The sequence below is a fragment of the Pterocles gutturalis genome, unplaced genomic scaffold (genome assembly GCF_000699245.1).
Source record: "Pterocles gutturalis isolate BGI_N339 unplaced genomic scaffold, ASM69924v1 scaffold17256, whole genome shotgun sequence".
Classification (NCBI taxonomy): Eukaryota; Metazoa; Chordata; class Aves; order Pterocliformes; family Pteroclidae; genus Pterocles; species Pterocles gutturalis.
Genome location: NW_010100842.1, coordinates 39,526 through 51,473, shown reverse-complemented (window position 1 = coordinate 51,473; position 11,948 = coordinate 39,526). Strand labels below are relative to the sequence as shown.

At 39.1% G+C, this 11,948-nt stretch overlaps 1 protein-coding gene across 1 annotated transcript in view; it reads left to right on the top strand.

Annotated features, from left to right (window-relative positions):
• Positions 1–4,287: 4,287 nt before the first annotated feature.
• LOC104467557 (synaptic vesicle glycoprotein 2C-like) overlaps positions 4,288–11,948 on the top strand; it is a gene marked incomplete at its 3' end in the record, with an annotated part of 37,239 nt that continues 29,578 nt past the window's right edge. The window contains exon 1 of the mRNA XM_010081381.1: positions 4,288–4,867. Within this exon, the coding sequence (XP_010079683.1) occupies positions 4,288–4,867 (580 nt within the window). The remainder of the gene's footprint in view (positions 4,868–11,948) is intronic.

Here is an 11,948-nt window from a genome sequence, read left to right as displayed (position 1 = left end):
TAATTCTATAAGTAAATATATATAATACCTCTATAAATAGATACCTTTTATTGAGGTATCTCTTCTTTATCAGGGCACACTGAAGCAAGTACTGCCCTGGAACAATAAAACTACCGCTCTTCTAGAATAGTTATGTGCACAAAGAGGTGGGGAGGAAGTTTGTAGGTATTCCAGTAAATTCAAGGATGGGTTGTACCTCTGCATATGGCTCAGGATTACATAATTTGTGTTATTTGAACTGTACCATATAAAAATTATTGGAGAAGTTTAGCAAAATTTGAACACATGACACAGCAATATTTTTTTTCTGACCCTTTTTAAATAATTCAGACCACATGCAAGAGTAAAGCATCTTCTGTTTGTGAGTTTGCATAGTTCAGGTGCCTATATTTCACCTGGAAATAAAATAATTCAACACATCAGACTAGTATAACTGGAGTAGTTATGATCTAATGGAAGATTATACCTTCAGATGAGGACTAATGTGGAGCAACAGATAAACTCAGAAGAAACAAAACACTTGTATCCATGCACAGGTCATTTATAATAAAAAATAAAGGTAGAAAAAAAGAACTCAAATCAGAATCAAAATGTTGGGTAAAAAAGCATCAACTTAAATAACAAATATTTTTTAGTGTTTACTTTTTCTTTGAAAAGGAATTACAGATTCAAAAGAAAAGCAGGAAAGATGCTCTACTGGGTCCCCAGTTGTATTTGAAGTGCCATAGCTCTATTTGAGTGAGACCTGCAGGTCTATTCTGAAAAACTTTTTATCTGAAGATATGCATACAGTTATATGATATAGTTAATATCATGTGTTGGTCTTCAGTAAGTATTCTTACAGCTTCTGTTAAGCAAAGATATAAGTCTTTGTGGGAATGGGTTTTCTGGCATCTCATAGATTTACATCTTCATGGTTCTTCACAGATTTATTTTGTAATGTCCAACCTTTATTTTAGATGTAGCACAATATGTACAAAGGGGTAACTATACTGAAATTAGTGAATATAGTAGGATGGAAAAGAATAAACATTAGAGCAAACAATTTTTTTTTTGTGCATGCATCTTTGAGTGTTTTGGAAATTTTTTTGTAGGAATTTCTTGAAAGTATTTTTATTTCAGGGGAAATCACTATTTTCTGGTTGTTTGGTTTCTTGTTTGTTTGCTTGGTTTTTTAAATTTAGGGAGTTGAATAGGAATGTGATGTTTAGTTTAGTGAAAATCAGCAGACTTGTTGGATAAGACAGTTGTTACAAACAAGAGTGTATGGCTAGACTTTAATCTGTGCTTTTGCTGCTTTACACTACTCAGGTAGTCATTAATCCTCACTCTTTCAGACTTTCCAGTTACTTAGTCATAGTCAATCAGTTTAACATAATTAAAAGGGTGGGGAGCTATCATGCATGGGCTGTAAATAATTTCCCTTTTTACTTATCACCCCTAAGGCAGGGATTTCAGGTCATTGAGAAAACAAAGCTGTTCAAAATTAGGTGTGCTTCTTGGAAACTTAGACAAGATAAATTTCTGATTTCATCCTCAGTACATCTTTCTGTCTGCCTAGACAGAAATGTGACTTGGTCTATGTGCAGGTTTTTGTTGGCAGAGTTATGCTGTTAATGAATTTGAACAAGTGTAATTCCTTATTAACACACTTGGTCTATCATAAACTACAGTGTAAGCTCAGTTGCTTTTGCAAATTTGTGTTTTGCTGAACTCACGGGGTTGGTGCACTCTGAGTGCAAAGCACAGTTTTGCCAGTGTTCATATTTAGACTTTGTGTTTATTCAGTATTCCTAAACTTGTGTATTCCCTCCATAGACATACCCTGCAGTAAAATGGCATTCAACTTCTAAGATGACTGTACTTGCTCAAAAAACCAAAACCAAACCAAACCAAACCAAACCAAACCAAACCAAAAGTGTAAGAATTAGAGGAATTCAGAGTTTAGACTAAATATGGTGTGTGCACACTCTAAAATAACTTAAAATGGTCAAAATCTAGGAACACTTTGTAATCATTAACACTCAGAATTCTGAGTACCTGTTAGGAGTTCATGAAGTTCTTGAAAGCATTTGTAGAAGGCTACAGCAGACCCAGTGAATGTTTTTATGCATTGCATGTTCAATAACAGCTAGTAGATCCTGTAGTCACATCAGATGCCTAATTCAGTACACAAATAATAACTTCTAAGGAGTACCTTTGAAAACTGAAAAGCTGTAATTAGAGGAACTACCTTAGCATAAAAGATTCACCAGGATGACCCACTTAGAAGGACCATAATGTACCTAAAATCAGGCTACAGTTTTCAGTCATAAATATTATATTCTGGCCTTTTTAAGGCTGCATTTGCCTTCCAATAAATGCTTCAGTTTGCACTGAATAGTTGAGTGGTGCCATCACATCTGATTTCTTCGAGAAACGTTCAGAGTGTATGAAATTAACCTAGAGGAAGGGACTAAAAGACATTTTCCACTACAGGTGAATTTCTGTAGTCATTATAAAAAAAAGCTAGGGAAATATCTTTTAGTTTCTCAAATTGTATCACCTGCATGTCTGTGTGATTTTAGGGTTGCTTTTCTTTTATCAGAAGTACATCATGTCCTTAGTTTATCTAATGCAGTCTGTAATTCTTCCTATCCTTACAGACAGTATCAGTCTTAAAATTGATGTCTGGAATATACTTCTGGGGACAGTGTTTACAACTGAAGGAGTAAAGCACAGCTTCTCAAAGCACTACCCTGCTCTTCTCCCATGGAGCTCAGGGGGCAGTTCACACTACTTTAGCACGGGTAATATGATTTGCTTCAGGAATTTCCAGCCATTTGTTCTTACCCCTGCATTACATCTCACTACCTCCTTATTTGTACTACTGCAGCTTCTTCTGATGTTATGCTGGAAAATATATCATTAAAATGATTATGGTTAAAAATAACTTCTTCCCCAAGCTGGAAGCAGGCGGTGTTTTCTTGGAAGCACTGCTACAGAAATTCTAGTCTGCCTTCTCCCAGAGGTGAGGCTTCTGCAATCCTGTTGCAGTACCCAGATTCGCACCCCCTTAACTCTAGACGCATGAGTAATGGTGCAGTTTTGTAATTGATTTCAGCTGTTCTAACTATGGAATGGTGCCAAAGAAGGATCCTGCGTTTCTTTCTTCCCTCTGCTTGCATGCTGCTGACATTTCTTTCTACTAACCCCAGTGATCGTGCAAATGTGTTATGAGCAAATTGCCTTGCTGATATGCCTTAAAACTGTCCAGAAAAGAAGGGAGTGGTTAGTCTTCAGTCAGATAAGCAAGCTGCACTTGACTCATTGTGTCTGTACTTGTGATCCTGGGGCTGCATAAAGGAAGAGATGGAAAAGTACAGCAGGGGAGCAGGGAGGGGGACTGGGACAGAATGTCTTGTTGCTTTCATGCAGCTGGATTGGTGTGACCTCATGCTGGACTAACACAGTCTGGGGTGAATTAGCTGATGATAGCACAGTTGCTCCAGGCTACCTCTACTGTCATTATGGACAGGGGAGAGAGGGATGTGTCTGTCCATGATTTAGGTCCCGTAAATCTCCAAAGTGTGAAAGTGCCACCACTTCCATTCATCCAGCACCCTGCACTGATTTTTTTCAGGGTGGGACTACATATTGCTAAGGCTCAGTGTGAATGCACTGTGAATGCAATGGACAAATTCAGTCGGATTTGAGAGACTGGTAGAGAACTCAGGAATATTAACTCCCCACAAGATTTGTGTAAGTGGGAGCCTGGACAGAGGACAGATATTTAACGGTAACTCATTGAGAGAAAAGATAGTATTTGTAGCCTTTTATTACACAGCAGGGTGCTCCAATGGGGAAGGACACTGCAAGCAGAGTCAATATGATGTGTGGTGCATGGAACTGCTGGTTTTCTTTCAGAACAGAACCTGCTATCCATTGAAAGACTAGAATGTAATGCATTTCATTCTGAAAACCAGTAGAGATATTAGACTTCTCTTCATAGAATTTTCCTTGTAACCTGGAATATTTGCATCTCTAAAAAAAAACATCCGGGTTTGTATTGAAACACTGAACTGTGGTGTCCAGTGCTTAAATGAAGATTGGCATGGTACTGTGTCAGAATGAATAAGCAATTGAGCAGAAGCAAAATATAAACTTTTTTCTCTCATATTTTTCAGGTTAAATATTACAGCTTCACATGTACTTGGGCTTTTTCTACTGATATCCAACACACAGATATTCTAAATAGTATTCAGCAGGTCCTTCTGCAGCATAACAGCACTCTTTCTTTGATACAAAATGGAGGAAACATACAAAGACAGGACTTCATTAGTGAAAGGGGCGAAAGATATTGCCAAAGAGGTGAAGAGGCAAGCAGTGAAGAAAGTGAATAAAGCTGTTGACAAAGCTCAGGATGGCTACACACAGAGGTCCTACAGCCGATTCCAGGATGAGGAAGATGATGATGATTACTATGTCCAAGGAGGAAATTACGGTGCAGAAGCTAATGATGATGAAGGTTCAAGTGAAGCAACGGAAGGGCATGATGAAGAAGATGAAATTTATGAAGGGGAGTATCAAGGAATCCCCAACATGGGGCAGGGCAAGGATGGCATGGTGGCCTTGGGTCAGCCTATGCGTGATGAATATAAAGATCGTAATGAACTGGAAACAGAGAGGAAAGCTGATGAAGAAGAACTAGCACAGCAGTACGAACTGATAATTCAAGAATGTGGCCATGGTCGTTTCCAATGGGCCCTCTTCTTTGTGTTGGGAATGGCACTAATGGCTGATGGGGTTGAAGTTTTTGTAGTTGGATTTGTGTTGCCCAGTGCTGAAACAGATATGTGTATACCCAATTCTGGATCAGGATGGCTTGGTAAGTGCAGTCTTTTCTCTGTTTTTGTTCTCTTGCAAGTGTTGCAGCACACCTAAATATGTACTTGTCAACACCAATGCTTATAAAAACATTTCTATTGAATATAGAAGCAATCCGTGAAGTGCACTGAAAGCTAATATGGATTTAATGAAGATAATAATTTTATTTTTTAGATAATTGTTTTCTTTTTCAGTCAATAAGTATAAATAAATCACTAAGGTGGAAGACTGCACAGTAAAACTTCAGAGGAGAGGGATAATTCTTTTTCTCGTATACAAGACCAGACATCCAGATGAACCAATTAAACAATCAGAACAAACTACATTTGGAGTATTGGAGTTCTGCTGGATTTATCCAGGTGTAATAAAGAGTAGATAATACAAGTGTCCAGCAACATTGTCATACTGCATAGGAGCCTTCCCAAGGGTGAGGTGGAATGAAATTTGGGAAATGCAAGGAATCCAGGGAAGATGCTGTCTAGCCTTTTCCCTCTTTTTGTCTTTTAGTCCTTTTATCCCAATAACTGTTCTCGAGCCATCCAAAGAGTATAATGTTTATTTTGAGTTGGGGGGACAGAAGTCAGCAGGACAAATGGCTGAAGATGAGCCTGGGGTACACTTTTTGTGTCTGTTCGGTTGTTGGGGACGGGCTATGTCTCATCCTATTGACTCTTCCCTCCTGCAGTATAGCAAATAGGCAGGCTGAGCCAGCCTTGTGTGACTCGGTGAGAGCAGCAGTGCTGCAAGAAGGTCCATGCTTGCCCTCAGTGGGTATGCTGGGGCACAACAGATAAAGCAAGGTTCTCATGGGACAGGGCTGTGGAGAAAGGGTGTAGGAATGGTTTCCCAGGGAAGAGGGGAGGTAGGATCATGGAGTCTTGGGATGTGGCAGAAAATTTGATGTATGTGTGTAGATAAGGGGTTTGGGCCTGAAGGACCCAGGCTATTACAGAAAAGAAGGGATTCTTATAAAATATTTAGGAACCTTTGACTTCTAGCAGATGTACTGTTTGTTCCCTTCATCTTTACAATGCATGGTTCTGTAGCAGTAGTCTCATTTTAGCTTTAGCTCAGTTTCCTGATCTTTATTCCTTTGCTCACTGTCAATTAGAAAGACCTTCATATACCAACTGGATCAGAATTAGATTCAGAATTTTAAATAGCACAAAGTTACCTGTGCTATTTAAATAGCACAGAAGCTTTCTCAGTAGACCACTAAGTCCATGACAGGTTGGATTCTTGACATATCTATACTAGCAGTTTGGCTCTATATGTTTCAATAAAGTGAACCATAGTCACCCTATTTTATATCTCTGTGCCTCACTCTGTGTCAGGGGTTCATGAGTAGAAACAGGAGCTGAGTTCTCAGATGGCTGGGTCCTTTGAGGCATTCGTTGACATATGATCATTTTTTGTTAGAAATGAACCACTCTGCTTATTTGTACAGTGCAATGATTAAACTTCTAATAGAAAAAATTTAATTATCTAAGTGTTTATGTTTAAACAGGCTGCATGCAAATGATCCCTTTGGTATATAGCTTGTTTACACAAATTTAAAAATATTGTATTTGTCATGTTGAACCTGTGAGTTTTCAGATCTATTTCTTACAGAAAGAAGGTGCATAAACATGTCTATTTATAGCCATTTTATAGAATCATAGAATGGTTTGGGCCAGAAGGCATTTTAAAGATCATCTAGTTCCAACCCCCTGACCAGGCAGGCACACCTCCCACTAGACCAGGTTGCTCAAAGCCTCATCCAACCTGGCGGAACAACTCCGGGGATGGGGCAGGAAGGGGGCATCCACAACTTCCCTGGGCAATGTCTTCCAGTGCCTCACCACCCTCACAGTAAATAAATTATTCCTAATATCTAATCTAAATTTCCTCTCTTTTGGCTTAAACCATTAGCCTCATCCTACACTACACTCCTGATAAAGAGTGCCTTCCCCTCTCTCCTGTAGGCCACCTTGAAATACTGGAAGGCTGCTCAAAGGTCTCCTCAGAGCCTTCTTTTCTCCAGGCTGAACAATCTCAACTCTCTCAGCCTGTCCTCATATGGTAGGTCCTCCAGCCCTCTGATCTTTTTTGTGGCTCTTCTTTGGACTGGCTCTGACAGGTCCATGTCTTTCTTGTACTGAGGACTTCAGAGCTGGATGCAGTACTCCTGGTGGGGTCTCATGAGAGCAGAGCAGAATTACCTCCCTCCACCTGCTGGTCACGCTTCTTTTGATGCTGCCCAGGACATGGCTGGCTTTCTGGGCTGCAAGCGCACACTGCTGGCTCATATTCAGCTTCTCCTCAATTGACACACTCAAATCCTTCTCCATAGGGCTGCTCTCAATCCATTCTCCACCCAGCCTGTATTTGTGCTTGGGGATGCCCCGATGCATGTGCGGGCCCTTGCATTTGGCCTTGTAGAACTTCGTGAGGTTCACACGGGCCCACTTCTCAAGCCTGTCCGGGTCCCTCTGGATGGCATCCCTTCCCTCAGGTGTGTCAACTGCACCACCCAACTTGATGTCATTCACTAGTGTCCCCAGTTTGGATCTCTATAAGTAATTCAAAGAGTAGAGAGAAAGAAGAGGAACAAACAAACATAACCAAAAAGGTATCTCAAGATAAAGGGTACTGTGTTAGTGCAGATAATAATACAGAATACATTTTCTAAGAGCAGCATATGCACACTTGCTTTTAATGTGATATTGCTCCCCAGTACTTGGCAGTTCAGGACATCTTTAACCCTACTAATCAATTTTATACGGCCTCTCAGTTCCTGTAACAAAAATGATGGATCTCAACCCCATTTTTTAATTACTGATAACCGTGTTTGTTTAACCACACGCACCCTTGCAGGAAACTGAGGGGTCAAATTTGTCTTTGTTCTCCAGGATGATAACAAGAAAAGGGTATCCAGCACGTCTCTGCATTTAGTTCATTTTGAAATAAAGAAAAAAGCAAGGTTATGCAACATTAAGAGGACATTCATTAGCTAACTGATCTGCATATGTAGTTCCTACCACTTATATTAAATGTTAAACTGGGGAACAGATCTTTTAATAATTAAGACATTCCAAAAACTTTAGTAGTCCTGGCTTCTCTGATTGTCAAGTTACGAGTGTGGAGATCATGGCCGTAAGGCTTTTTCTTTGTTACATGTGTTACATATAATTGAAATTTGGGGGCAAACACATTATGTTTTCTAAAAATAGCATTTAATTTAAATGGTTGATATAAGCATTACAGAGGTGTCTGGATTTGGGAGTGGGGAGTATTGTCCCTGCAGTAGCAGCTGGCCATGATGATTCGCAGCCACCTGTTAAGGTCTGACCCATGTCAAGAAGAAGGTTGAGGTTTTCCTGTCGCTAGACTTCTTACAACACTGTCTTGAGATATATTGGAATGACTCTGTAAATGTTTAACTAAAATTCAGTACAGAAGCTGTTAAGTACCTCATAGATATATATACCTATATGTGTGTGTGTGTATATAAATGGTGCTGGCTGATAAGTTAAGGAAAATACTCTGGAAGACTTAGGCATGCAAGCAATGTATTCTCATGCCTAAAGTATAGAAGTTGTAATGGATATCCCCAAATCTTCCTTATGTAACAACATAACACTAGCCTCTGTGTTGTGGTATTAACAAACAAATAATTCTGTGCTAAAAGATCAACATACAAAAGCAGGAAAGAACAGAGATAAGCCATTTGTTTCCCAGTGTGTATTGAAGGCATTGCAGCACCTGATGGTTTTATCAATAATTTCACAAAAAAAAATTGATATTACTTGAACATTGCTAATAGAAATATATCTGACTAACACTGATCAACATGTTTTTTATAACCAATGTAGATACACAGCCTTTGCAGACAGCATAACCTTAATTCCAGTGATGCAAAATATTCACCAGGGCAGTGAATGCTTAGTGAAAGCGTTTTTATATGATCATAATGAGACCTTCACAGCCATGCATTTCAATTACTTTGCTGTTGTGATTTCACATCATAATTACACTCTGACTGGGGTCTTCCAGACAGGCATAATTTTTTTTCATAATTATAAATCCATAATCCAGAGGGCTTTAATGTTGTTAGAATACTAAAGTCATGGGACCAGTGCTAAGAGTTATAAGGTGGAATTGGTACACATACACTATATTTATTTTCCAGGCAGTTTTCTAAACTGTTAAGGAACACAGTAAGAACATGTAATTTGTTATTGAAAAAAGTAGTCATTGACTCAGTTGTAAAAACTGATTTTTCACGTCATGTCATGATAGTTTGCTAGCTAATTAAAAGCATGTGACAATATTCATAGAGCATTTTTTTATTTACTTGCACCAGGGTTATTTTCCAAATTCCCTCCCTATTGATCCATGTATGAGCTTGAGGTCACTGCTGATCGATCACCAGCAGCATTTCAGAGCCCGTAAAGTTACATGATAAAACTACTGATCAGAATAATGAACTGGTTTCTCAAAGCCTTTTGAGTTAAATAATAAAATAACATGTTTTTTCATCTCCAAGCAGTTATTTTATTAAAAAGAGAGAAGCTGAATTGCTAAAATTTTTCCAAGGTTGTAGTGACATGTCACTAAGCATGAGAGAAAGGCCTCCTTTCCTGCCCCTTAAACTGGCTGTACTTGTCAACTTCTGCACATATGTGGATCCGTGTTGCCGTCTTGGGTTCTGGCAGAGATGAAGCAGGACTGTACCTTCATGAGAGAGGTTGTGGGCTCAGGACTGAAGATGATGGTTTGTTTTTTTTCCTGCCTGCATCTTATCCCTTTGGTTTTACATGCAGCTCAGAAATGGACTCTGAGCTCTGATTTGGGTGTACTTTCCAACGTAACATTTTTTTTGTGTCTTTGCATGCATATTGTTCTTTAGTTTTATAGAATTTTTTTGTGTAAAATTAAAATTTTGTCCCTTTCTTTCTCCAGCATCTCTACTTCTGGAATAAGGAAACATTCTTTTCCCTGAGCTAAACAAAGCTAGCCTTTCCCAGCTATATCAGTTCAGCATGCTATGCCCCTGCTGACCATCTTCTCACTGGTTCTTCCATGGGACCTGTAAGTGCTCACCATCGTGTGCAAGATTCTTGACAGCTACACTGCTGTCACAATTGCTAGCAGTGGATACAGGATGACTCCTGCTTGACTCGCCCATGATGCCAGTCTTTGTGGCCCCACTTGGCATATTTTTTTCAGATACCTCCATCCCTTTTTTGTACTGTAACACCTTAGCACTAGAAAAAAAATCGTATAAAGGTTCCAAGATTAAGTGATTATCTTCTTTATACCATTTTAATGTTCATGCTAACAAAACCTGACAACTGATTAGGCACTCATATGCCCTGACTGCCAACCTTTCTGGAGGCCAATAGTTGTTCATTGCTTCCTGATATTCTCGCCGGTCTGTTCTGTATGAAGCTTAGACTGAACAATCTCTTGACCATGAATAGTCTTTTTTTTGTTCTGTGTTACTTATCACCTTGTTAAGCAATGTGTTGATCCAAGTCCTTTATAAGGGCTCACAGTACAGTAACAAAACCATAAATAATCTTTATATTTAAAATATATTTTAGTTAATTAGCCATGCAGACAGTTTCTTCCATCTAAAGAACTCAAGTGTCATTGTAAATCAGTAGGCTGATAGTATAATACAGGTATTTTGATAATAATACAGGTATTGTGAATATGAATAACAATGAACAGCTTACTTTGGAAATAAAATTTTTTCTGACACACCACATTTAATGCCAAATAATGCCTTGATGTAAGAGTTTTCTCTGTTAGTATATAATAATCACATTTTGTATAATATTTGTAGGAAGAACACTATCAGGGGCATTAACTAGGACTTTTGAGCTGAAGCAGTTTTCAGTCCGGGACAACACGCATGTGCCTACCACTTCTGCACTGATTACCAATTTGCATGTTAGCTGGTTTAAAGCAATGCTTCCTATGACTACTCTGTCTTAAAATCTACTAAATGTAACCCAACGTTATTGTAATCCAGACAGTCCTTTTACATGGGAGGAAGTGCTCCCTAGAGGCTCGGTAGTTGATGTAGAGTGCTTATGAACTCTATGAGCAATACCAGATGATTACTGATTTTTTTCCCCCTGTAGTTTAAAAAGTACTGGCTTACCAGATGTTTGCAACTTAATTTCATTCTGGTTTTGCACTGATCTTTTGTGGCAATTTTATATTCCACAACAAATACTTACCATGAAAATGATCAATGACAAATACAAGTCCTTTGCCTGGGATAGAATGATGCAGATCACTGCTACAGGCTAGGCACTGACCTGCTAGGTAGCAAACAGCTCTGCAGAAGAGGATCTAGGGATCCTAGCAGGAAACAAGTTGAACATGGGTCAGCAATGCCTTGCAGCAAAGAAGGTTAACCACATTCCGGGCTGCATTGTCAAGAATGGCTAGTAAGCCGAGAGAAGTGATTATCTTCCCTTCTCAACACTAGTGAGGCCACATGTGGGATTCTCTGTTCTGTTGTGGAGCCACATGAAAGAAGAGATTAACAAATTTGGACAACTCCAGTAAAGGACCAGTAAGATGGTTAGAGGGCTGGGATACATGGCATGTAAGAAGCAAAGTGAACTGGGTTTGTTTAGCTTGCAGAAAAGACATCTAAGAGCGGATCTGTCTTTACTATTTGTTGACATAATTGAAAAGGGCTATAGAAAAAGTGGAGTCAGGTTTTTCTCAGAGAAGCACAAGAGGTCAAAAGTTGGAAACAGGGAACTTCTGATATAATGAAGAAAGTTAACAATGAGGTGGTCAAATACTAGGAGGCAGTGCACAGAGAAGCTGTGGGGTCTTTTGGAGATTTTCAAAAGTTTACTGAAAAAGGCCCGGACCAACATGATTTAGCTCTGAAGGTAACCTGCCTCTAGCAGGAGTTTGGACTATAGCTCTCCAAAGGTCCCTCCCAATCCAAATTTTTCTGAGTCCAGAAATTAAAAAAAAAAACAAAAAACCTGTCTGTAAATATACAACATTTCTAGCTTCCTATAACTAAAGAAGATATTGCAGTTTTTGCACTTGACTAGAGATTT